Source organism: Cervus elaphus, chromosome 33, assembly GCF_910594005.1.
Source record: "Cervus elaphus chromosome 33, mCerEla1.1, whole genome shotgun sequence".
Classification (NCBI taxonomy): domain Eukaryota; kingdom Metazoa; phylum Chordata; class Mammalia; order Artiodactyla; family Cervidae; genus Cervus; species Cervus elaphus.
Genome location: NC_057847.1, coordinates 22,621,472 through 22,649,463, shown reverse-complemented (window position 1 = coordinate 22,649,463; position 27,992 = coordinate 22,621,472). Strand labels below are relative to the sequence as shown.

Sequence of the window (27,992 nt, the reverse complement as noted above, 5' to 3'; positions counted from 1 at the left end):
GGAGGCAGATTCTTTACTGCTGAGCCGCTGGGGAAGCCCCAACTGTATACTATATTACCATTCAAATGTTAACAGAGCCATGGTGGGCTTTGGAAATCACTTATAATATATAATCACATCAAGTTGAGCCAAGTCTTCTACCAAATACTCACATTTTTAAATAGAGCTTATATTTAAAACTTTGGGTATTTAGAAATTCTAAGGACCTCAAAATGTCTTGTCAACTTTATGTTGCTTTGTGTTTTATTTTCCCTTTCCCTCCTAGATATAAGTTTTACAAGCTCGTAAAGTGATAGCACGTTATAGCTGGATATCGTTTTGTTTTTCAGATTGGAAATCTGAGGCCTGGAAATTTTAAATGAGCCAAGAGGTCTAGGGGCTGCTTTGTCTGCTGACATGTTTGCTCTTTCTTATCTTACTGTGTCTGCAGTCTTATAAAGACTGTCTTAAAAGGGGAGCTCTGGCTGCTAAGACTGTAGAAAACCCTTAGATCAGACAGTATGTCCTGACTTCATATTTCAGATGGTACCTTGGAACCAACACAATCATGATTTGTACATGCTTGTAAGATTTTTAATAGATCCATTTTCAACTGAGAGAAAACATACAGAATTATTAAAGTAGTAAATAATTTCAAAAACAGGTAGAAGGGACAGAATATAGAACCATACAAATAAAAAGAATTAGAAATGTCAAGATTCAAGAAAATAATAGTTTTGAAGAATTTAGTCAGCAGAGTAGTGATAGCAGGACATATGAATGAAGAATCTCACTTCAGCAATTTCTATAATATTAAATTGCTGAATTAACCAAGAATTAATGGCAAGGGACATTTGCCCTGCTGTAGACCAGAGAAGGACGGATATTGTCATTACTGAATACTCAAAGAGAGCATCTTAAACAAAGACAAAGAATCCCTTTATTTTCATATACTTAATGCTTCATGGGAAATCCAGGAAATTAAAAATCAGGAACTTAAAACAAGGGGCTGAGAGGATGTGCAGCATTCTCATTGTCACAGAGTCCTGCTTCAGAATTCTACTCACATGTTGTAACTTCCTCTGCCATCAAAATTGCAAATAGATCGATGAATTGGTCACTTGGTAGCAATCTCTTCAGCACCAGGAGCAAGGCTTGGCTTTAGGTGATTTAAGGGTTACAAAAATGAATCAGACAAGGGTATTCTCCCCGAAAAATTCTCCTAGTTTAACCAGATGACAGGTGCAGGAAGATTTATATCACAAGGTAGACATGATAAGTACGATGAAAGAATGAGCAGATCACTTTTGCCTGAAGGACAGTAAGAGCAACTTCACGCGGAAGGGCAATTGAGGAGGATCAGATGGATGGTAGAGGCTTTAAGTATGCAGACAGAGGAATGGGGATGGGACAAAGATAGGAAGGGCAGAGTATGGACTGGACACATCACCTGGAACGCCTGTGAAGGGTGGGTACGTGGGAGCATGAGAAACAGGCTGGAGAAGTGAACTGGAGGTTAGAGCTCAGAGCACTTTTAATGCCCATTTAAAGAAATTTGAAGTGATGGACTCTAAAGACTTAAAGAAGATGCTAAGCTTGGTCAGAAGGAAACTGGCACCAACATAAGACTGCTGCTGATCTGGCAGCCGTGTGCAGAACCCCTCTGGGGGTGGAGCAGGGGGCCCGGACTGGAGCGCCCGCCTAGTCAACGTCTGCATAAGAGGGAAGGCGGATGTGAACTACGGTGACTGCAAGGATGACCAGAGGTGTCCGAGTCAGAATGGAGGGGACGGCACACGGAAGCGGGGGGCGTGAGGACGCAAAGATAACTGTACAGTTACATCCACGGTGGGCTTCTGAAGAGGAGGCTGAGCGGAGCATCGCCGTCAGGAGTTCACAGTTTCTGGGTGAAGTGAAGAAACCCTCGTGATGGCTAAGCCCCGCCCATATCATTGAAGTGTGCTTGTGCTCCGTCATAGCTGACTCTTTGCGACCCTTCGGACTGTATCCCACCAGGCTCCTCTCTCCATGGAATTATCCAGGTAAGAATACTGGAGCAGGTACGCCATTCACTTCTCCGGGGACCTTCCTGACCCAGGGATTGAACCCGGGTCTCCTGCATTGCAGGCAGATTCTTTACTGTCTGAGCCACCGGGGAAGCCCCTTCTCCTGCATTGGCAGGCAGATTCTTTACCCGCTGAGCCATCGAGGAAGCCCATCACTGAAGTGAGGGGCTATCAATTCTTTAGTTCCGATTCCATCTCTGTAGTGGCTGATGGCTCTAACTAGAGAAAACCAGAAAGAAGGGAGAGTGATCCAGGCCCAGAGGCCCTAGTGTTCTGGAAGCTTCTGACCCCTTTGGCCTTTACAGTTCCCTTCACTGTTTGGGGCTCTAACTGGGCCTCCCTATTGCCCTCCAAGCTGTCTTCCCCGGACCGGCAGGGCTGTTACTGCTCTGAAACGAAAACTGAACTGCCTTTGATTACATTCCCTTAGGCTCAGACTCTCTGGGTCTTCAAGTAAGGAATGCAGTTGACCCCACTGTGTTAATAATAGGTGGAGGAGAGAAGGTGGGAGAATCTTCTCCCAGGAAAAGTAGCTGCTCATAGTGTCCTCTGGGAGACAGTTTTCAAATGGAAAGAAGTGACAGACAGTGGCTGTTTAAGGTGATCTGAGAGGAGGTCAGGGTCACCCCAGGATGTACCTGACCAGGTGGGTCCTTGAAGAGCCCTCCATGCAGAGCCACTTAGTTCAGCAGGATAAAAGGTCGGCCTGGACTTGCAGCCCTGCCTTCCCTTCCATCACCTTCCGCCCCCAATATTTTCAATACTCAAGAGTGACAAAGTACAGCCATCCTTTCTCTGATGTGCCATTGGATTAAGACACAATTCATAAAGAGAACCCCGTATGAACACGCAGACATCTGAACACAAGGCACCCACATATTTATGGTCCTGTCCTAAGCAGCGAGGCCGTCGGCTCAGGCTGCTGCCTTAGGAGCAGGAGGTGCCCTTTAAGATGCTGACTCAGCTGTGTCCCCCACAGTCAATTTCCTGCTGAAGGTTCAATAACTTTCACTGATGATGAAAAAAAAAACCTCAGATATTAAACTTGGCATAAATACTATTTAAAGTCAAAACAACCCCCCTTGATTCAAGAGGTTGGGGGCTCAGAGAAGAGACAGAATAGGTTAGGTATAAGATAATACCCAAATTCCGTTCATAATGCTGTGTGATCATCTATAAACAAGCCTAGAAATAAGCTGGAGTGAACTGGAAGGTCACTGCTGTTGAGATTCCCAAAGGTAGCCAGCCTGTGGAAGAGGAGCTGGGAGCTGCTCCCTACCGATTGGGGTGGGGGACATGTGTCCCAGGCCCTCCCCACCGCTCCCCTCCTCAGGAGTCGCCACATCACCTGGCATTGGGTAAATGTCAAGGTTCTAGGCCCTCTCTACACGGTGCATTTGTCCTCTGCAACAAGCGGCTGCAAGGCTTGGGCTTTTCCACTCAAAGGAGATTGGAAAGGTGATGGCCAGCACATGATCTGCCTTCCTGCAACTAGAAGAAGGTGCGCCCTCTGGAGGCTCAATTCCTAAACAGCATCCCATGCACCTGCCAGCCAGGTGGGGGTCAGTCCCCATGACTGCCTCCTTTGTGCAGGAGGGGCTTCACCGGTGGCTCAGCGGTAAAGATTCTGCCAGCCCACCAGGAGACGAGAGTTCAGTCCCTGAGTTGGGATGATCCCCTGGAGAAGGAAATGGCAACCCACTCCAGTTTTCTTGCCTGGGAAATCCCATGGACAGGCTACAGTCTGTCTGGAGGGCTACAGTCCATGGGGTTGCAAAGAGTCAGACATGACTGGGCAACTGAGCATGCGCATTGCACAGGAGGGGACTCTCGTTCAAGGCCTGTGACACACACATCTCCCTGCAGGACAGCAAGGACAGTTCTGAGGGCAGAGATTTCTTGTAACACCAGACTATTTCATGGATCGAACGGATCTCCTGAAACTTAACTACTAAGAAAATAAGAGGCTAGCACAGCCCTTCTCATTGCCCAGCCGGGCCCATGCCTTTCTTTTCACAGAGGAAACCATATTTTTGATGTAGCCATTCCTATTTTTGTAGGTAAAGTCCACAGGGTGTACCTATTCTCGGTACTTTATTTTACCAGGATATTAATCTGTGGCCTAGACAATAACATTGAAAACTTAAAACATGCAAGAGGTAGTCCAAACCCAAATACCCAATGTGAGTTACTGGTGTTTAATTACTGAGGCAGTTAAACAGTGCTGTAAACGAGTTCAGCTTTGATGGCAGCCATAACCCTTGCAGTTTGGAACTGAAAGAAGGGATGATAGAAGGTGGCAATATAACATGAAGATGACCATGAGTTGATTTTAATTGGTAAACTGGCATATACAGTGATAACTATTTGGTATGTCCACTGCATCGGAATCCTAGGAAAGTGCATAGAATTATGGGAGCATATAATTGGTGTACTAAACTCATTTTCTTATGTTATCGCAGCTGGCATCTTCAGGTTATTAAAAGCCTTTAAAAACCAGTCATCTTCAAAGAGATCTAATTGTCAATATGGTCTCTATACATTATTCCTCTCTGCACAGAGCAGAAGAGAAGCACACAGGCACTAGAATCTGCACAGATTTTTCTGGACACATCTTTCTTATTTCAAGTTCAAGAAAGATCAGTAAATGTTAAAAGGATAAACACCTTTCTTTAGATCTTGGTTTCCTCATTCAATGCATAGGGTGACCAACCCATAAGTGATAAATTAATATTATAACCTGTACTCATTAAAAACTTAAGGCTATATTATATAAAATGTAATACATAATTATATTATATATAATAATATTATATATAATATTATATATTATGTAAAAACTTACAGGTTATATTATAACCTGTACTCTTAAAAACTTAGCTCATTAGTTCAAGGAAGTTCTGTAATCTTTTTGTGCACAGGTGGCTCTAGAGAAAGGACTGTTTCCCAAGGTATAAATGATATATCAGAAAGAAAAAAAATGGGCCTGGGTTCTGATATTGTTGGATGAGCGATTATATGTTGTTTCACCTACTTATTTTGGTTAGACAATCCAGGGACACTTCTAGAAAGGTTTTCACTCTCTAACCCACCCCCTGCCCACCACCACATACCCCTCAAGGAGACTTTTCCCTACAGGAGAAATAGGATTAAGAGAACAAAACAGAAATGAAAACACTGCCCCCCACCTTATGGCATTCTAGAATAGGAAGAGAAATCCCCAACATGGAAGAGTATGAAATCGGAAGATAAGATACAAGGAAAAGTAATGTGGTACCAGCCTAGCATGAATGATTATTGAAGATTCACTACAGGTTTATCATATAGAAAATCTGTCTGTGTTGCTTTAGGCCATATCACCTAGGAGTACAGATAATAGTGAATTGAAAGTGATTAATGGTGTGTATCACACACCCTCCAGTATTGGGGCTCTCCATCTCTCAAGGTTCTTGTCCTGAGGATGTGACCACTCAGTCTGCAGTGAGTCCTTCAGCCTCTGCTGGTCATACTGGTAGGCAGGTGCTTTGCCTCTGGTCATATCAATGTGTCCTTCTATTGGCCTGCTGTAGCCTGTTGTGCGCTACTGACACTCTGGAATCCCTGTGCTCTTGGGAGCATTTAATTCACTGAAACTATATTAAGTCCATGCCTTTTGTGTCCACTCACGTCCTTAGCTGAGAACATGAACCCATGGTAGGCTGGAGTAAGAGACAAATCCAAGAGGCAGACTCCATGCTGAACTTGGAGTTATCCAGACACTGAAGCCCATGGCCTCAACTCCCAATAGGAGGAATTTTTTACTCAGAGGACTCTCATGTAAACAGACCACATCTCACTGGTCTTTAAGACATGTCTGAATCCCAGATGTGGTGAAGCATAGGCTGCAACTGGAGTCTGACCTGAGTATTTGACCTCCAGATCTTTTTAGCACTCGATGATGAAACCATATTCTCCCCAAATTCTGACCTAATCTCTGAATCACTGATCACTAGCTTGGTCCCAACTGGGTATAATACAACACATTGAAACTCAGTCATTCTACCACTTATGAAATCTCATGGGTAACTCTGATTCTACATTTCAAATTTCTCCTTTCTCTCCTCTCTTTCTCTATAACTAGAGTTATGTGTGTGTTTATATATATATATATAATATATATATTATATATATATATAGACAGAGGAGCCTGGTAAGATACAGTCCATACGGTTGCAAGGAGTCAGACATGACTGAAGCGACTTAGCATGAGCTCTGTTAAAAAAAGTATTATAGTAGCCAAGGTTATAATATTTTTTAATATATGCATAATTTATTTGTAAAACAAAGCACTTATTCACTGCTATTTAGCTACAATGTTAGGAAACTGCCATTGCACATACTCTAGTGTGAAATTTCAGTAAATACTTTTCTATGTGCAGGATTATTTTAAGCCCACTACATTTTCATGTTATTGCTGCAATTATAAGACATCAGCTACCAATTATGATAATGTTTTATTTACTTTATATTTCAAGAAAAAAAGCCGCTAAGTTAAAATTATCTACTATATCTCAATTACATTCTAATAAAATATTCACTAATATCTTACAGGACAAAAATCTGGAATAAATCAGTGTAGTTAATAATCTTGATCATTTTAAGATGAAATAACCCTTTTTCCCCTCAAATTTAAATACTTCATATTTTTAGTATGTTTGTGAGCTAAAAATAAAAAAGCATGGCAAATTCCAAGACGATGTGTTTTCCTTATTCTAAGGAAAGAATTAAGCCTGAACATAGGGCAGGACTTTTAGAAAGTAGACAGCTATTGATTTTGGCTGCTTCAGTACTGGACATGTCACATCGCATGGCTCTTGCCGTCATATTTAGTCCATTCTGAGCTTTGCTATTTTTCTGCCTGCCTGCCCCTTCCATCTTTTAGCAATGATGATATTTATAAAATAGTAAAAATATAAAGCATAAAACAGTAAAATATTTATATGGAATGTCTACATAACTAAATGTGATTAGAGTAAAAAAGCCTTAATATTTTTGATGGAAATGCTTATCAAATATATATAAGTATATATAAAATATAAAAAAATAACATAGCTGACTCACTTTTTTATACAGCAGAAACTAACACAACATTATAAAGCGATTATATGTCAATAATAAAGAAAAAAACAGCAAAATCTATAAAAGTAAATATAAAAATAAAATATAATTATATATCACCATATTTTTTAACATTTTCTTAATGAATACCTGTTTTGAGTTATAGAACACTAAAGCTTCTGGGGTTGATTCAGTCATTCAACTGAATGAAAGTCATTCTTTCATCCATTTGACAAGTATCATTGAGTGCTACTATGTTCCAAGAACTGTGAAAGGCGGTGGAGCCAGAACAGTGAACAAAGTGTGTAAAAAGCACCGCCCTGCGGCTGCTCACGTTCTGGGCTTACATAACATGTTTATCTCCACAGCAACAGACCCCGACTGCTGTGGTTTTGATTCCCCTGTCTTTTCCTCTGTTGTCTGCTGTCACCTCACTGACACCATGGCTCTCTTGGTCTGGGTCATCATGGCAGGTCTTTTCCTAAGCATCTCTCCAAGCCAATGAGAAACCATATCCCTGGATGGAGTCCAAGTGGCTCACCTTATGTTTGCTGCCCACGTGCTGCTCCCTGACTTTCCTAGCAGTTCCCTCATCCCTGCTCTGAGTTTAGGTTCTTCCCTTGTTTTCTTTTTTTTAAGCAGTGTGACTGAACCCTAATGATCTGATTCAATCATGAGGCCCAAAGGTCTCCAGGCCACTTTTTCCTGGGAAGACAAAAATGCATTTATATTCAAATGACATGCTCAAGAGTAGCCACCATCAAGTGTTACTACAAATACATATTACATTTTCTTTCTTATGATTGTAGTAACTTAGCTGATAATTCTCTGAAGTGAAAGTCGCTCAATCGTGTCCGACTCTTTGCAACCCCATGGACTATACAGTCCACAGAATTCTCCAGGCCACAATACTGGAGTGAGTAGCCTTTCCCTTCTCCAGGGCATCTTTCCAACCCAGGGATCGAACCCAGGTCTCCTGCATTGCAGGCGGATTCTTTACCAGCTGAGCCACAAAGGAAGCCTGATAATTCTCTGGACCTTTGCAAAATCTGAAAAAGACAGACACCTAAACTTCCCAAAGGAGGGAAAATCAGGGTGCCCATACTCCCCTGTTTTGACCACTCAGAAGTGCAGGGAGACGAGCAAGAATCCTGACCTGCCTTGAAGGGAAGGGGGGTGACCGAGGGGAAAGGAACATCTGAGACTCATGTCAGAGCAGGAAGGGGGTCCTGCTGGGTAGCTGTGTAGCACAGTGGTTACGGGACTCCAGTTCTAAGGCCAGATTGCTTGACTGTACCCCTTACAATCATTTGACATTGGCCTGTCTGCTCAATATCTTTGTGCTTCAGTTTACTCATCTGTAAAATAGTACCTACTTCATAGGAGTATGAGACTCAGATTAATACAGATAGAATGCTTTGTATTGTACCTGGTCCATAGTAAGCAATTGGTAAATGGTAGCTACTATTCTCCTAATCATCTCTTTACTTATTTTTACAGATCAAGATATACACCCTAAGATTTTAAGTGAACAGAAAGTTAGAGGTAAGACAAATGCCAAAATCAGGTATCCCAATTCTCATCATATTACGCAGATTTTTTCCCCTGATATCCTGCATACTTAAAAAAGGAAAGAAAGAAATACTGAATCATTTAAATGATTAGGAATGGGCCATTCAGTTATACATAAATTTCTTTTCCCCTCTAAAACTGAAATATGCAAATGGGCCTTACCCAGTTCTATTTCCCCAACATCTGGTGGGCAGGACTAGTCGTAGAGGCAAGAGACAAAGGGCCCAAAAGCCCTGGGACGTTTAACTTTATGCAGTATTTACTTCCTTACCTTAAACTTGTCAACTTCAGCTTTTGAACATGTTGCATGATAAGATAGCACCTGGTTCAGAAAAAAAGGAAAAAAAACACAAAACTTCAATAACTAGACATGACTTAATTTTCTGAAATTCTCCTGGCACAAAATTAAACTTTGTTCAAGTACCCCACCTTGACATAACAGTGGGTGCTAATATATGATGAGAAATTCCCAGTAACCATCTGTGATACAGATTATCTCCTGTGCCACTACAGTGAAATCCATTACAATGAGGAATGTAATGACAATCCATGTTAAAGGCTACGTATTTTATACCAGGATGTTTTTATAAGTAGTTACTTTATCCAAGAGACATGTGGCTCAAGACCACTGTTCCCAAGGTGTGAATATTTCTCCCATGAAATGCTTTGAAATGCAAATAAATTAAAAGGTATGTGTGTGTGTGCGCACATGTATGTATGTGCATATTTGTGTGTGTATGTCTATGTGTGTGTCCTGTGGCAGACACTGTAACTTGCTGACTCAACTTCCATGTCTGGTCTATTCTCATTTGCCTGCTTTTGTTCTCTAGGAAAGATTATATTGTTATTCCCAGCCATCTGCAATTTTCTTTTTTCATTGGCCACACCCTGTTGCATGTGGGATCTTAGTTTCCTGACCAGGAATTGAACCCACGTCCCCTGCATTGGAAGACAGATTCCTAACCACTGGACTATAAGGGAAGCCCCCTGCAATGTTTTTTGTAAGAGGATTATATTTCCCTGTATCATGGACATCAACCTTAGTATGTGATTTATTTTAGTCAACGGATGGTGGAGGAAAGTGATGATGCCACCTTTGAGAACAGCCTTTAAGAGCCATCATGTGGTTCTGCCATATTCTTTCCCTCCACCATGGGAAGGGCATGGCCCTGAGAGGTGCTGCCCCTCTCAGCCTGGGTCTCCAGGTGAAGGAGGTGCATGGAGCTAGCCAACACACTGCCGATGCTGTGTCACATGAGCAAGAAATCAACTTTCGTGCTTTATCATCGCATCATAACTTACTGATAGAGTTTGAAAATCAAAAACCCAATTAGAAGGCTCCCCACCACTAGGGGTGGTCATGTGGGGTGGCCGTGTGACATTCCTCTGATCGATGAAATATATGTGGGAGTGTTGGGTCTGCCTGTATCCTGTCTTTGTTTTCCCTGGAAAATGGCTGTAAGGCCTAGACATGCAGCAAAATCTGTCATCTATGAGGTTATGGTCATAAGTGTGAATAGAAGCCTTGCTATAGATCTAGAGCAGAAAGGGAAAGAGAAATGAAGCTGACCCTGGTCTGCCCTGTTCCAGACTTATTGTTCTGTAGAAGAAATAAACTCACATTTCCTTGAGTCAGTATTGGATGTTACAAGGCATATGAACACATTCATGCACACACAAACACAATGTATGTATTATACATATGCTACCAGTTCCATCCTTAATCTATACAAATATCAAATAAATCTGAGAAAGGTTAAATCCCTCTTCAACTACAGCTTTAGAGAATCTCAGTGCATATTTTGCTCCAAAAAGTAAAGTAATACATTTCTTCTGATACTGACAGTCTCTTGTTGGCGAGCAGGGCCGTATCATCAGCCAGGAAGAGTACCTTGTTTTTGCAGGAGCAGGTCCTTTGGTAAGCTGCAGTCTAGGAGGAGGCGACATTGTCCCCTCAAAGAATCCCTAGAAGGGCAACAAGCCAGCAAAGCAGATTCCTCAGGACAAGAGAGCCTTGCACCCTGCTATAGAATGCTCTGGTTTTATCCTTCCAAGCAGTTTCTGCTGTTTGGTCCTAAAGGGTTCCCTGGAATGCATCAGGAAGGTGATCGTGTGTCATTGCTCCAGTTAGCCTCAGGATGTGCTTTACACGCAGAGCACAGCGATGAGAACCTAGTAACGTCTGTACCCCTTTCATGTACAGCATCATTAGCTACCACGCAACTGACCAGAGATACACAACAGCGATCTTGCTTAGCTCCTAGCTTCTCACTGTAGTAAAGCCTCTGATCAAATGTGACCACCTCACTCTTCCTAATGAGCATCTACAAAGGGGGCACACAGGACTTTTCCTCATCACCTGTGGTCAGGGATCACGTCCATCTTACTCCTCAAACTGCATCAGCTTTGGTTGTTCCCTCATAATTTCACTGAAACAGCTTGTATGAAGGTTTCTGATTTCTTGCCATCAAATCCAAATCTCTCTGGACAGATCTGCAAATGTATTTCGCAGCAACATTGAATGCAGGTGATTGCCCTTGCTGTTTCTGAAGAGGGTCTTCTTGACACCACACTATTTTGGTTGTCATACCGCATTCCTGTCTGTTCTTTCTCTGTGTTCTCTTTCAGCCTGCCTCCTCTATTTGAACTCTAAATGGAAACATTTACTCAGTCTCTTCTTCAGTGATGTCACATATGCTCGTGACCTTATATATCATCTGTAGGTTGACAACTTTCAAATTTAGCCCTAATCTCTCCTTGAGCTTCAAACTCACATATCCTGCTGTTTACGTCACTAACTTCCAACTTGGTTGACTCGGTAGCATCTCAAACTTAACACACCTAAACATGTCCCCTGATTTTCCCATCGTAGTAGACAGAATGATGCTCCTCGTCCCCTCATGATGTCCACATCCCAGTCCCTGAAACGTGCACATATTTATGTTACATGGCAAGGGGGAATTTATGTGCCAGTGGATTTAAGGATGCTTATCAGCTAACCTGTAGATAGGAAGATGATCCTGGATTATCTAGGTGAACATAATGTAGTCACAGGAGTCAAAGGAGAAAGCAGGAGAGTCAGAACCAGTGATGTGACATGAGAAATATCAATGCTCCATTGCTAACTCTAAAGACGGAAGGGAGACATGAGCCCACAAATGCAGGAAGCCTCTAGAAACTAGAAAAGGCAAGGAAACAGACTGTCCCCCAGAGCCTCCCCTAGGAGAAACACATCCTACTCACACTTTGATGTTAGCTCAAGGAGAGCCGTTTCAGACTTCTGACCTCCACAACTTCAAGATAATAAAGTTCTGTCTGTTGTTTTAACCCACAAAGTTTGTGCTAACTTGCTACAGGAGCCAGGGGAAATGGATGTCACCAATCTCTTTTTCTTCCAGTCTTCCCAGCAACATGATGAAACTTCATCCAATCAATTATTTAAAGTAGAAAAACCTGAGGGTGATCCTTGATTTTTTTTTCCCTCCCTCTTTCCCTCACACTGAATCCAGCAGAACAATATGTCACTTCCACTCCTGTATCCTGACTCTTTCCAGTTTCACCACCACTACCCAGGTCCAGTTCGCCATCCTCTCCTACCTGGGCCCTGACAATAATCTTTCTACCCTGACCCCTTCTGTTCTCTTTGGCATACATCAGCCAGAGTGATACCTAAGAAATATAAATCCGATCTTGCTATCCTCCAGCTGAAAACTCATCAGTCATCAGTGACTCCAGTTACATTTAGAATAACATCCAATTCCCAGACAGTGACCTGACAGGTCCTTGCGATGTGGCCCCTGGCGCCCTCTCAAATCACACTGCATGCACTGCACTCTCTTCTATATATTCTCTGGACATGCTCGCCTCCTTTTGAGTTTTCTATATACCAAGCTCTTTTCCATCTTACAGCCTTACTTGCCCTTATCTCCTGGTTGATATTTTCATCCTTCTGAAATTAGGTTAAATGTTACCTCTTCAATAAGGTCTTCAATCAGTGCCTTGAGAAACCACCTCACTCACCATTACTCTGTATTCATAGGCTGTTTTCTTCACACCACTTATCACAGTTGGAGTTATGTGTTAGCTTGTCTGTCACCTGCCTCCCCCTCTAGACTGCAAGCACCATGAAGGCAAGGATCAGATCTGGTTTTGGTTGCCAATGGATACCCTGTCCCTAGAAGAATGCCTGATACTTAGTTGGCACTCAGCAAATATTTAATGAATCATGCAATAGAAAATAATCTTAAAAGAAAAGAATCTATTTCTCATATGCTTCTCTGCTTGTATTTGAGTGGCCTTAATTTATGTCTTTTCCTCAACAAAATCATGATATGTCTTAGAGCATAAACTAAACAGTGTAGGTAGGGTTGCCAGTTTTAAGAAATAAAAATACAGGAGACCCCGTTGAATTTGAATTTCAGATAAATCACTAATATCTGCACTATTTGAGACATAGTTATACTGAGAATATTATTTGTTGTTGATCTAAAGTTCAAATTTAACTGGTTGTCTTTCTGTTTTTACCCAGTAACCTTACTTCTCCTCTCTTGAAATTAAAAAGTCTGGAAACAAATATGGAAAACTTTAAGCCACATTCCAAAATTTTTTCATATTCCTCACTCAACCCCTCCCAGTGACTTTTTCTTCCCAGTATTTTATCTGGCAAACCTAGCAAATATCTCAAGTCTAGAGTATTTTCAGCAAAATCAAATAACCTCACTAATCTAAGATCTGAGACTAACCTATGGATGCCATTGAAAGAACTATAATCAGATCAAAGTAATTCCTGATTACTTGTAGCATAACCAATATTCCAAAGACAATCATTGTGTGTGTGTGTGTGTGTGTGTGTGTGTGTGTGCACATGCAGGTGTGACCATATGGCACAGCTGATGACTAAAAATCATGCAAGTTTCTGTGGTAGAGAATTAAAAAACAAGTTAAAGAATTTATTTTTTAAGCTACTATTGTTGTTAAACCCTTTTGGATAAGTTAAGGTTTCCTCCATGTTTCTAGAGCACATTAACTTTAAAAGAATCCCTTAAGCTATTTATTTCATACCAAGGAGCTAGAGATACTATTTATTTCTGAGTAATAATATATTTGATAGAATAAAAAAGGTTTAAATGAATGTACTGTAATGGTTTTGAAGAAAGAAGCATTTGCAAATCTTATATGTACACTTTCTCTATGAAGAACATTGTTAGTTTATGAGAGTTTAGCCATTACATACACACTCACAAGATTTTTTTGACAGCTAAATCGAATTTGTATAAAGTTTACTTACAAAAGTAAAGAGCTGACCCACAGAGCACTTAACAAACATTAAACTTTCACAAGAAAATGTCTATTCCTGATAGCTTTATCTTTTGTAGCTGTATTAATTTTGAAAATATTTTAAAGTAAAATCTAGTGACTCAGTTTCATTGGTGAGCTCTGACTGAAGAAATCTCTATAGTTCCAAAAATAAATCACTATTTGCAAAACCCTACCAACTTTAATTATCTTTTGGATTGAACTTGCTCCTAGCAAAACAAAGAAACAGCGGCAAGAAAATGTAAAAGAAAGCTACTGTTAGACCCATGCACAACAGACTAAAGAAGCCATGTTTTTGTGTCGTGTTTCCACAGCAGGAAAAGACAGTTAACTATATTTCAAAAGAAAAACAATGAGCAGAGCTATGCAATAGGACCACTGTAGCAAGCCTTGCCCTCTGCCATATGCGGTTCAAGACCAGAGCCAAATGCTTGCCTTGCAATCCCAGGAACTGCCCCTAAGTAGCGGAGGGCAAATCTCTGACAAGAGAGTACTGAATGTTAATTTATTGCGGATCTAGGAAGCCATTTGCTCCTGGAATGAGAAATGAACCATTGCAAATGCTGGCTGCCAGAAATACAAACATAAAGAACCACTTCACAGGGAGCAGGAACGCAGACCTTGCTGAGGACCCAGATGGGCTGTCTCGGGAGGCCTGAATATTTACTCATGTGTTTACAGTTCAGGAGGCAAGGCGGCACTTGGTGGCATTTGAAAAAAACTGGTATCAGAGTGAAGGTGGCCTGCAGGAAAATCGCAAATACTTTATACTGATGAGCTCGGAAGAAGTAAAGAAACTTTGTGATCAGCAGCAGGCCTCTGCCAAAGGTGGCAAACCACAAGGAATGAAAAGCCAATTTACTTGGGGTGACTTGATAGAAGGGCTAGCTGAGTAAAGAGCCATTCTCTAGAATTTCTTAACAAGAGGATGATAGGCTTCAAATACCCTGCAACTGAACGAATTCAGGGAAACTGAGAAATCATCAGGTTCTACTATTAAATATTTAAGAAAGTGTCTGCTGTTTAATGGAATAAAATGTTCAGAAAGATAACTTCAAATAACTGTGTCTGCTGAGTGACCCGTTATCACAGCCTTTGGACTATATCTGTCATAAAACATATTTTTAATATTCTAAAAAAGACGAAATCTTTTGGAATTTAAAGCAGAATAAAAGATTCCTGCAGAATCTAGGGTAATAAACAAAACAGTCAATTGTCATAATGACGTCAGTTCAGCTGCCTTTTAACTACTATCTGCAGGAAAGAAGGGTCACACTCGTAGTTCGCATCAGCATATATGTATTGTGTGCCTACTATGTGTAAATCATTGTGATAGATATTTTGGTCTTCTTTTTCCTATCCTGGCAAATAGATTTTATTGGTGGTGGTTTTGTCACCAAGTTGTGTCTGACTCTTGTGATCCCATGGACTGTAGCCTGCCAGGCTCCTCTGTCCGTAGGATTCTCCAGGCAAGAATACTGCAGTGGGTTGCCATTTCCTTCTCCAGAGGATCTTCCTGACCCAGGAATCAAACCTGGGTCTCCTGCATTGCAGGCAGATTCTTTCCCGATTGAGCTATGAGGAAATTGGAGGCCTCAGTTTTATCTGAATGCTGGTAGTTATATGAAGCACTGTGCTTCATACAGTGCTTTGTTGAGGCTTAAGGTGACTCAGATGGTAAAGAATCTGCCTGCAATGCAGGAGACCTGGGTTCAATCCCTGGGTCAGGAAGATCCCTTGGATCTTCCCACTCCAGTATTCTTGCCTGGAGAATCCCATGGACAGAGGAGCCTGGTAGGCTACAGTCCATGGAGTCCCAAAGAGTTGGACATGACTGAGCAACTAACACTTTCACTTCATTTTCAAGGAAGAGCTCAGCAGGAGTTGTATGCAGAGTACATCATGCGAAGTACCCAGCTGGATGAATCACAAGCTGGAATCAAGACTGCTGGGAGAAATATCTATAATCTCAGATATGCAGATGATACCACAATGGCAGAAAGTGAAGAGTAACTAAAGAGCCTCTTGATGAGGGTGAAAGAGGACAGTGAAAAAGCTGGCTTAAAACTGAACATTCAAAACACTACATGGCATCCGGTCCCATCACTTTATGGCAAATAGATGGGTAAAAAGCAGAAACAGTAGCATATTTTTTTCTTGAGCTCCAAAATCACTGTGGACAGTGATTGCAGCCACAAAATTAAAAGACACTTGCTCCTTGGCAGAAAAGCTATGACAAAGTTATACAGCACATTACAAAAGTAGAGATGTCACTGCCGACAGAGGTCCATATAGTTGTGTATGGATGTAAGAGTTGGACCATCAAGAAGGCTGAGCACTGAAGAATTGATGCTTTTGAACTGTGGTGCTAGAGAAGACTCTTGAGAGTCCCTAGAACAGCAAGGAGATCAAATAAGTCAACCCTAAAGGAAATCAACCCTGAATATTCATTGGAAGGACTGATGTTGAAGCTGAAGCTCCAACATTTTGGCCACATAATGCAAAGAGCTGACTCATTTGGAAAGACCCTGATGCTAGAAAAGATTGAGGGCAGGAGGAGGAGGGGGTGGCAGAAGATGACATGGTTAGACTGCATCACTGACTCAATGGACATGAGTTTCAGCAAACTCAGGGAGATGGTGAAGGACCGGGAAGTGTGGCGTGCTGCAGTCCACGGGATTACAGAGTCTGACATGACTTAGCGACTGAACAGCAACAGCAGGAGCTCTCTCCAATATAACCTTCCTTTTCACCTTTTCTCCCCTATTTCTCCATTTCAAATGTAAAATAATAACATTCTATTCCTTTATCATTGAGAACGGTTTTCCAAACCCTCTGGTTGTTGGAGGCAGTCAAAATTTATTCCCTCGTATATTTACTATCCTGGGAGGGCTTGTCAAGAATCTTCCCATGGAATCCTAATGCCAAAGTTAGATAATTTTTCGCCTACATTCTTACACTTCAGAAATTCTCATTCATTAGCTCAGTGGGTCACAAACGTTAACATGCATCAGAACAGAGATGTCTGCCTCCAGAATTCCTGGTTCAGTGCAGCTAAGGTGGGACCTTAAAAGCTGCACTTCTAACAAGTTCCCAGGTGAGGTTGATGCTGCTTGTCTGGGAACTACACTGTGAGAACCACTGTTCTGATTCCCATCGATGGATTCTAGGTTTAAAATGTCTAGATTAGAGGGGAGGAGTGAGCAGAAATGAAAGAAATAAAGTGGTTTGGGTCTTCTCCCAAATCCCAGTGTGATTTGAATAGCTTTAAGATGCTTAGAAATGTTTCTTTAGTTTTATTTTGCTAGTTGGTTTTCAGACTGTATTTCTTTATACTTCTGAATTCCATTGACAATGGAGATAAAAACGCCGTGAAATTAGTTTTGTTGGATTTATTTAGAACACTTGGGCTTATGCAAGCAATTTGGTAAAGATCTTGCTTAAAATTATGTCATCATGTGAGTCAACTCTTTGACATTTCTGGGCCCAGAAATCAGAATTTATCCCCCGTATGGCACTGGTTTAGAGAATGACTTCATTTTCTCCCTGTCTATTGGGGTCAGTAGTAGTACTTGATTTTGCTTATGTAGATTAATTGCTTTATGAATTATCTATAGCATTCTTACAGCAGGTCATTTTCTTCCATTTAGTAGTTTCATCTTCCTAATTTGTGGTCACTTAGTACACCAGCATTGGGAAGCAGCATAGCTTGTTGGTTGAACACAGGGACGCTGGACTTAGATGGCCTGGGCTCATAATCCTGGTCCACTAGCCCTTAATTATCTAAACTCGCTGAGTCTCAGTTTACCTATCAGTAAAAAGCAGGGAATACCTGCATTTCCCACTCACATTTCACTAGCTGGACAAAGTCCCATGGCTCTATCTAACTTCAGGGGAGTGGAAGGTATAGCCCTCCAGAAGGCTCGGCAGGTGATGGGCTCTAAAGACTACCACAATGGTTCAGTCAGTCAAACCGCAAGTAGAATTAGAATTGTTTTTGAAATCAGGGCAAATGAATCCAATATATGAACCACAGCATATGAATTTTACAGTGCTTTTTAATTTTTGCTTCTTTCCTGATTCTCTTCTGTATTTCAAAGAGTTATGTGTGATACACAGGATCTTCAAATAAGTGGGATTATGGTATAACCTTATTACACTCTTTATATTTAACATATTATAGTACATGTAGCATATGGTCATTAAACATTGCTGATTTGACTAAATACATTGTGATACCCATAGAAGAAAATTATTATAACGAAAGGTTATTATTGGGTTAATTCAGTTCCATAGCTTTTAGGAACTGCTTAGCTACCGATTTCAATCACTTCAATGTCGTTAGGGTGAAAGAAATAGTCTATTTCTTTCCAAAAAGTTGCATGTGGCAATAATTCTAATTTTTAAAAAGTTTTTAGTTGTTTCTCATAAAAGATCTCAGCCATTAACACTTAAATTCAGAACTCTTTTTTGGATTAATTCTTACTGTAATTTAATATAGTTCTATACATATGCATATTACACTATAATTTACAACTGTTTCAAAATAAATGTTCCTTTCTCACAATTGCATGACTCCCCACATTATGTGTGAAAGTGAGGCTGTTTTTTTAATCATGTAGGTGATTAACAGTATTAATATTTCACAAGTGCTTTTCTAATGAACTCATTGCTTACTTGTTTTCTTACTTGTTAATAGCAAAAGAAGAGAACATAGCCTTCTTTTGGACTAATTGAACAACTTGGATTGGTTATTTCTGTTTCTAAAACAACTATAATATGTGTCAATGCTTTTTCAAATCTATAATTTAAATATTTGGAACTGATGTTTTTTAATGCCAGATCTGATTTCACTTAATGCCATATTTCAAAGTAGCTTGTTATTGAATACATATTTATTTTCTGTACCTCTCCCCTCATGGTTTTTGCATAATCAACAAGACTACCATGGTTGATGATCTGAGAAGAAATACCTTGATTATTTGCATTGACTCTGCAGGAACACCATAGAGAACTTTACGTTGGAAGCAGTGTGGTTTTGCTTGAAGCTGCCCCTGGAGTAAAAGAGGTAAGAAGGGACAAGGCCTAGTTTGGGCCACTGTCAAACTGACTGGGGCCACAAGGGCAAACAGTTGCCATGGAGGAAAGAGAAGTCCAAAAGTAAGAGTGAAAAAGGGCAGTTTTCAAGCTGTCTGGGCAAGGTTGGTGGATACAGAGATAAGATTAGCTCTGAGGGAGTAAGTCAGGAAATAGTATACAAGCAGTTGAGTATCTAAATCATGAGCCATTCAATCAAGAAGTATCTATTAAGGACTTGCAAAACATTCTCTGGCATAAATGTTACCAACATTTTCTTAGATCAGTCTCCCAAAGCAATAGAAATAAAAACAAAAATAAACAAATGTTTGACCTAATCAAAGTTATAAGCTTTTGCACAGCAAAGAAAACCGTAAACAAAATGAAAAGACTGGAAGAAAATATTTGCAAATGATGTGACTGACAGGGCTTAATTTTCAAAATATACAAACAGCTCATACAACTCAATAACAAAAAACCCAAATAACTCAATCAAAAAAATGGGCAGAAGACCTAAGTAGACATTTCTCTAAGGAAGACATACAGATGGCCAAAATGCACTTGAAAACAAGCTCATCATCACTAATTAGTTCAGTTCAGTTCAATTCAGTTGCTCAGTTGTATCCGACTCTTGGCGACCCGATGAACTGCAGCACGCCAGGCCTCCCTGTCCATCACCAACTCCCAGAGTTTACTCAAACTCATGTCCATTCAGTCGGTGATGCCATCCAACCATCTCATCCTCTGCTGTCCCCTTCTCCTCCTGCCCTCAATCTTTCCCAGCATCAGGGTCTTTTCCAATGAGTCATCTCTTTGCATGAGGTGGCCAAAGGATTGGAGTTTCAGTTTCAAAATCAATCCTTCCAATGAACACCCAGGACTGATCTCCCCTAGGATGGACTGGTTGAATCTCCTTGAAGTCCAAGGGACTCTCAAGAATCTTCTCCAACACCCCAGTTTAAAAGCATCAATTTTTCGGTGCTCAGCTTTCTTTACAGTCCAACTCTCACATCCATACATGACTACTGGAAAAACCATAGCCTTGATGAGATGGACCTTTGTTGGCAAAGTAATGTCTCTGCTTTTTAATATGCTATCTAGGTTGGTCATAACTTTCCTTCCAAGGAGAAAGTGTCTTTTAATTTCATGGCTGCAGTCACCATCTGCAGCGATTTTGAAGCGCCCCCCAAAATAAAGTCAGCCACTGTTTCCACTGTTTCCCCATCTATTTGCCATGAAGTGATGGGCCCGGATGCCATAATCTTAGTTTTCTGAATGTTGAGCTTTAAGCCAAACTTTTTACTCTCGTCTTTCACTTTCATCAAGAGGCCCTTTAGTTCCTCTTCACTTTCTGCCATAAGGGTGGTGTCATCTGCATATCTGAGGTTATTGATATTTCTCCCAGCAATTTTGATTCCAGCTCGTGCTTCACCCAGCGCAGTGTTTCTCATGATGTACTCTGCATAGAAGCTAAATAAGCAGGGTGACAATATACAGCCTTGACATACTCCTTTCCTGATTTGGAATCAGATGCTGTGACCACTCACCTAGAGCCAGACATCCTGGAATGTGAAATCAAGTGGACCTTAGGAAGCATCACTATGAACAAAGCTAGCGGAGGTGATGGAATTCCAGTTGAGCTATTTTAAATCCTAAAAGATGATGCTGTGAAAGTGCTGCACTCAATATGTTAGCAAATTTGTAAAACTCAGCAGTGGCCACAGGACTGGAAAAGGTCAGTTTTCACTCCAATCCCAAAGAAAGACAATGCCAAAGAATGCTCAGATTACTGCATAATTGTACTCATCTCACACGCTAGTAAAGTAATGCTCAAAATTCTCCAAGACAGGCTTCAGCAATACGTGAACCGTGAAGTTCCAGATGTTCAAGCTGGTTTTAGGAAAGGCAGAGGAACCAGAGATCAAATTGCCAACATCCGCTGGATCATCGAAAAAGCAAGAGAGTTCCAGAAAAACATCTATTTCTGCTTTATTGAGTATGGCAAAGCCTTTGACTGTGTGGATCACAATAAACTGTGGAAAATTCTGAGAGATGGGAACTCCAGACCACCTGACCTGCCTCTTGAGAAATCTGTATGCAGGTCAGGAAGCAACAGTTAGAACTGGACATGGAACAACAGACTGGTTCCAAATCAGGAAAGGAGTACGTCAAGACTGTATATTGTCACCCTGCTTATTTAAGTTCTATGCAGAGTACATCACTAATTAGTTGAGAAATATAAATCAAAACCACCATGAGGCATCCCTTCACACCAGTCATATTGGCCATCATAATAAAAAAGTCTATAAATAATAAACACTGGAGAGGGTGTGGAGAACAGGGAACCATCTGACACTACTGATGGGAATATAAATTGTTGCAGCCACTGTGGAAAACAGTATGGAGTTTCCTTCAAAAACCCACAAAAAAGAGTTGCTATATAATCCAGCAATCTCACTCCTGGGCATATATCCAGAAAAAAACCAATAATTCAAAAGATACATGCATCTTACACTTTTAATAGCACTATTCACAATAGCCAAGACATGGAAACAAACTAAATGTCCATAAGCAGGTAAGTGGAAAAAGAAGATGTGGTATATATATACAGTGGAATACTCAGTTATAAAAAAGAATGAAATGATGCTATTATCATATGAATACTAACTGAAGTAAGTCAGAAAGAGAAAGAAAAATACCATATCACTTAATGTGTGGAATCTAAAATATGAACCAAATGGAACGTATCTACAAAAACAGGAGCAGATACACACACACAAAGAACAGACTTGTGGCTTCCAAGGGGGAAGGAGGGTGTGGGAAGGATGGATTCAGGGTTTGGGATTAGCAGATGTAAACTGTTGTATATAGAATGGATAAACAAAAAGGTCCTACTGTATAACACAAGGAGCTATATTCAATATCCTGTAATAAACCATAATGGAAAAGAATATAAAGAAGAATACATATGTGTGTGTATAACTGGATCACTGCCGTGCAGCAGAAATGAACACAACATTGTAAATCAACTATGTTTCAATAAGATAAATTAAAAAAAAATATCTACTGAGGAGCTGATTTGCACCAAGCACTCTGCACATGGTCCCTGTCTTAATGGAACTTCTGCTTGAGCAGTAGAGATATACACTAAACAGGCAAACATGTGCACTGAAATAATGTCTATAAAGTCAACTAGCAAAATGCTGAGAGAGACAACGGGGGGTGGGCAGAGTGCGGGAAGGTGGCAGGAAAGTGGGTTATGGGCTCCTCTGAGATGGTACTTTAAGCCAAACCCAGAAAATAGAATGGAGCTAGCCAGGGCAAGAGGCAGAGGGAAGGTATTTTGGGTGGAAGGTGAAGTTGCCTGGAGGGCAATGTGGGTGAGGCAGGGGAGACCTGAGGTGAGGAGGGAGGGCTGGGTAGAGGCCAGGCCATCCAGAGCTTTCCAAGTTAATAAAGGATTTTTATTGTCCTCAGTGGGAAGACACGGAGGAGTTTGGGGTAAGAGATTGACTGTGACCTGGGCAGCCCTTTATGCACTCTTCTGCAATTATATTCCACTCCAGATGTGACCACCACCCCTACTTTCAAGGCGTTTTTTCCCTCGGTATATTATGTAGTTTTGCCTATTCCTAAACTAAGAAAAGCAGATTTTCATTACATGTAGAACATGATCCCAGTTGCTATACAGGACGGATTGGAGGTAGACAAGAGTGGATGGGAGAGAGAGAACAGCAGCTGGACCAGGACAGTAGAAGTGGGGATCAAGGTCTGTGGAATCTGGAAAAAAGAACCAGAACCAGGGGAGTGCTCAGGCTCTGTCTTCCTCTTTGTGACGCTTATACAACAGTCTTGCTGGAGACCCTGGCCGTCCAAGTCTGACCTATGCAGTGAAGGGCTCAGCTCTGGTGCTCCTGGGCTGTGGTCCACCCTCCTGGGGAGGAAAGTCCCTGGGGTCCAGAGGACAGGTCCACTCAGACTATGTAGGAGATACTTGGCATCACCCAGACTAAACTCCAGGCATTCCAGAATGTCCCCCAGGCACCCCACAGGCCCCAGCCCACTGCCAGGACCTGCATGGGCTTCTTCCCCAGATGTGGCGTCCTCTGAGTACAGCTCCGGGTGGGGGCTATTTGCCGGGCTGTGGACAGGGGCTGGACCATGTGGGCTGGGAGGGTCACACGTGTACACATTGAGCACAGTGCAGGGAGCTGGTGGGTTGTGGAGAGGAGGGAGGCTTTGTGGGCTTGGGGCCAGGGGGTGATTTCTGGGTGTGATTTACCACCTTTTGAAAGCGGCAGCCCCTTTCTGCTCCCTGGACTACAGCACTACCAAGACACTCAGCACCCAGATCCTGAGTCAGATCCTGAGTGAAGGTCAGTTTCTTACTCAGCTTGGGTTCACAGGCCAGCATGTCACTAGAGAAGCAGGCCCTAGGGCGGGGCTGCCCCTCTGCAGAACGCAGTTCTCCCACTGAGGAGTAACCCGTGCCAACTGACCCGGCTCAGCATCTGCTTCTGTCGAGACGGAATTAAAGACGGTGTTTGGTGCTCAGCGTAGACCCAGGCTATCACTCCTAGAATCTGCGCTGTAGGACAGAAAGGAACAGTTTCCCTACTGACCAATAAAAGTCGTAACTTTCAGTGAAGCAAAAGAGGAGGAGGACAATTCATTTCCAAGGTGCTTTATTCAACTTGAGCTTGTAGATCAACTGGCTCTTCTTCATTATTTGTCCCTTAACCCGTGAAGAGGCCCTTGACTCTGACTCTCTTCCCACCCCCATCAAAAGCTCCAGGCAGGTCAAAAGCTCCAGTGGTAAACGCAGTCCTGCAGTTGACGGGACAGCCCCTGAAGGACAGCTGGAGGCACAGTCTGCACAGTGTGGCCCCTTGAAACAGACTTGAGCTTGAACCCTGGCTCCACTTCCAGTGGTGCAAAGCAAGCCATAAAACCTCTCTCGGCAAGATTCTAAATCTTCCTGAACCCCAGTTTGCTCATTTGCCAAATAGTAATGCCAAATTGTCTCAGCTTCCCTGATGACACAGTGGTAAAGAATCTACCTGCCAATGCAGGAGATTCAGGTTCGATCCCTGGGTGGGAAAGATTCCTTGGAGGAGGAAATGGCAATTTCCACTCTAGTATTCTTGCCTGGAAAATTCCATGGACAGAGGAGTCTGGCTTGCTATAGTCCATAGGGTCACAAAAAGTCGGACACGACTGTGCATGCACACAATGATACTGTCTCCTTCATACTGCTTTGCTGAAGGTTAAATGAGATGAGTATTTGGTGAAGGCTAAATGAAATGCACATATAACTTAATAGAGTGCCTGACATTTGGCATTATAAAAAGTACCAAAGAATAACAACAAAAGGAGGAGAAAGAGTAAGAATGTAAATTAATGAAAGAAAAAATGTTTAAGCAAATAAGCCAGAACAAGTTACCATGCATGGGGACTATGCAAACATCCTGCTGTCTGGGAACTCTTGTCCAGGATTCCAAAGCACGTTCCTGAGACAACAGAGATGGCAAATCATTTGGACATGGATTTGATTTTGGAAAACCACCAAATATCACTGAACAGAAAATAAAATGAAAACATGGTCAACTTTCCATTAAAAAAACAAAGTATGATGACTATGAAGTACTGAGATGAATTTTCTCTTGTAGATGCCAGAATGATATGCCAGAATAATCCCTGTGAAACGTCAAGCTGATCATGTTTCTCTCTTGCTGAAACTCCTCCAGCGACTCTCCACAGCCTTCACAACCAAGTTCCAGTTCCTTCCAGCAACACAGGCATCTTGGTGATCCGGTCCCTGCTACTTCTGCAGCCTCAGGCCCTGCCTCTGTCCAGGGGTGAACTGAGACAGCCTGCACAGCATCACCTCAGCCCTCCCTGCTTCTGCCACAGGCCTCCTTCTGCCTGGAGTGCTCCTGTCTTTCAAAACTGTAGAGCTCCTTGACACCTGTCACTCAGAAGTTACCTTCTCTGCAAAGCAGCAACAGCTGAACTCTCTGCCTTAGATATACTCCCTTCAAGCTTTTAAACCTCTGCTAGAACTCATCACCCTGTATGACAACGACTCTGTCACCTGTCTCTCTCCTCTACTACACTGAAATTACTTGAAGTATTGTACCATGGCTTAAGAAATTTACGTGTTGTCTAGGCCGTGTTGCTTTGGTGAGACATTAAAAAGTATGTACTGTATGAGGTTTGGATGTATATACCTCAGGGTTAAGTGAGTTCTTGGCACATAACAGGTAATCCACTCATTATAATAATAATTACTTCTTGCAAACCTCACTGTTTCCATTAAAGTGTTTCAGTTCAGTTCAGTCACTCAGTCGTGTCTAACTCTTTGCGACCCCATGAACCACAGCACACCAGGCCTCCCTGTCTATCACCAACTCCCGGAGTTCACTCAAACTCATGCCCATCGAGTTGGTGATACCATCCAGCCATCTCATCCTTTTCTGTAGTCCCCTTCTCTTTCTGCCTTCAATCTTTCCCAGCATCAGGGTCTTTTCAAATGAGTCAGCTCTTTGCATCAGGTGGCCAAGGTATTGGAGTTTCAGCTTCAACATCAGTCCTTCCAATGAACATGCAGAACTGATCTCCTAAAGGAGATGGTTGGACTGGTTGAATCTCCTTGTAGCCCAAGGGACTCTCAAGAGTCTTCTCCAACACCATAGTTCAGAAAATCAATTCTTCAGTGCTAAGCTTTCTTTATAGTCCAACTCTCACATCCATACATGACTACTGGAAAAACCATAGCCTTGACTAGACGGACCTTTGTTGACAAAGTGTTGTCTCTGCTTTTTAATATGCTGTCTAGGTTGGTCATAACTTTCCTTCCAAGGAGTAAGTGTCTTTTAATTTCATGGCTGCAATCACCATCTGCAGTGATTTTGGAGCCCAGAAAAATAAAGTCAGCCACTGTTTCCCCATCTATTTGCCATGAAGTGACGGGACCTGATGCCATGATCTTAGATTTCTGAATGTTGAGCTTTAAGCCAACTTTTTCACTTTCCTCTTTCACTTTCATCAAGAGGCTCTTTAGTTCCTCTTCACTTTCTGCCATAAGGGTGGAGTCATCTGCATATCTGAGGTTATTGATATTTCTCCCAGCAATCTTGATTCCAGCTTGTGCTTCTTCCAGCCCAGTGTTTCTCATGATGTATTCTGCATATAAAGTAAATAAGCAGGGTGACAATATACAGCCTTGACATACTCCTTTTCCTATTTGTAACTAGTCTGTTGTTCCATGTCCAGTTCTAACTGTTGCTTCTTGACCTGCATACAGGTTTCTCAAGAGGCAGGTCAGATGGTCTGGTATTCCCATCTCTTTAATAATTTTCCACAGTTTATTGTGATCCATGCAGTCAAAGGCTTTGGCATAGTCATTAAAGCAGAAATAGATGTTTTTCTGGAATTCTCTTGCTTTTTCAATGATCCAGGGGATGTTGGCAATTTGTTCTCTTCTTCCTCTGTCCTTTCTAAAGTGTTTCAGAAATAGTTAAATGATGATAGGATTACTGGAGAAGCCCACAGACTTCCCAGTTGACTGTTTTTGCAGAAAAGTACCACTTGTTTATATCCATGAGTTCTTCATTGTCGTTAAGAAGTTACATGACTGGATTCTGGTATAAAATGATATCTGATAAATAAAGCAGTAGTTTATTTATTATTATATTATAACTCAAAGTATAAAATAAATATCCTTGAGTCCATACTGAGATGAATAAATAATTGAATAAATAAGTGGGTAAATGAGACAAACATCCTGTATGGAACAATTTGAAATAATGTATGTAGCTACTTCTTCCTCAAGGAGGTCAAGCATAACTCCCCACTCCTTAGGTGTGACTGTGCATAGTGACTTGCTTCCCAGATTTCAGTGTGGAGAGGTGGGGGGGAGAGAAAGTCCACAGTGGAGAGACCTGACAAGCACTACCCCAGCCGAGTGATCAAGGTCCACATTAACATTTTCAAAGTATGTAACCTTGACATGATGTGATGAAAAGCACTTTACCTCTTACAATAACAATATAGGGACATTTTCACAAAATACCTGATCAGTATTTATCAAAACTATCAAAGTCATCAAAAAAAGAAAGCCTGAAAAAGTGTTTCCCAAGAGGAGCCTGAGACATGGTAACTAAATGTAATAGGTTTTTCTGAATGGGATCCTAGAAAAGAAAAAGGATATTAGGTAAAGGCTAACTAAATATGAAGATAATATGGACTGTAGTTAATAGTAATGTAGCAATACCAGTTCATTAACTATAACAAACATACCACATTGATATGAGATGCTGATAACTGAGCAAACTCAGTGCAGCATATGTAGAAATTCCCTGTACTATCTTTCCAATTTTTCAGCCAATCTAAAACTGTCCTAAAAACAGAGTTTATTTTTTAAAATGTTACCTGGCTGATTTTCCATGTAGGGTCTCCCGCTTTGCACAAAATGCTTAAATGAATATCCAGAAATCATCACTGAAACTGACAACCCACTGCTAGATTCCTGGGGAAGGATTTCCCCCATTTACAAGGCAGAGGCAACTGAAGTGAGGAAAACGCCTGGCAGCGTAACCATGTTTCACTCCTGAAATAAAGCATTCCCTGCCTGAAAGAAGCTGGATGGGGGTTGGGGGAGCATTGCCCATCTCCCTGCTGTCAGGGCTCTCACTCAGAGACCCAGGCTCTGCACTAACCAGAAAATTAATCAGGTGACCTACTGAATGGCAGCTGTTTTTGAAGTATTAGCCTTCATCTTGGGGGGCAGCTGCTGCTGCTGCTAAGTCGCTTCAGTCGTGTCTGACTCTGTGCAGCCCCATTGACGGCAGCCCGCCAGGCTCCTCTGTCCCTGGGATTCTCCAG

At 41.7% G+C, this 27,992-nt stretch overlaps 1 protein-coding gene across 1 annotated transcript in view; it reads right to left on the bottom strand.

Moving 5' to 3' along the window:
- Nucleotides 1-27,992, bottom strand: part of PDE11A (phosphodiesterase 11A) — a 412,338-nt gene that overhangs the window by 130,610 nt on the left and 253,736 nt on the right. The window contains exon 10 of the mRNA XM_043894853.1: nucleotides 8,986-9,036. Coding sequence (XP_043750788.1) covers nucleotides 8,986-9,036 — 51 coding nt within the window. The remainder of the gene's footprint in view (nucleotides 1-8,985; nucleotides 9,037-27,992) is intronic.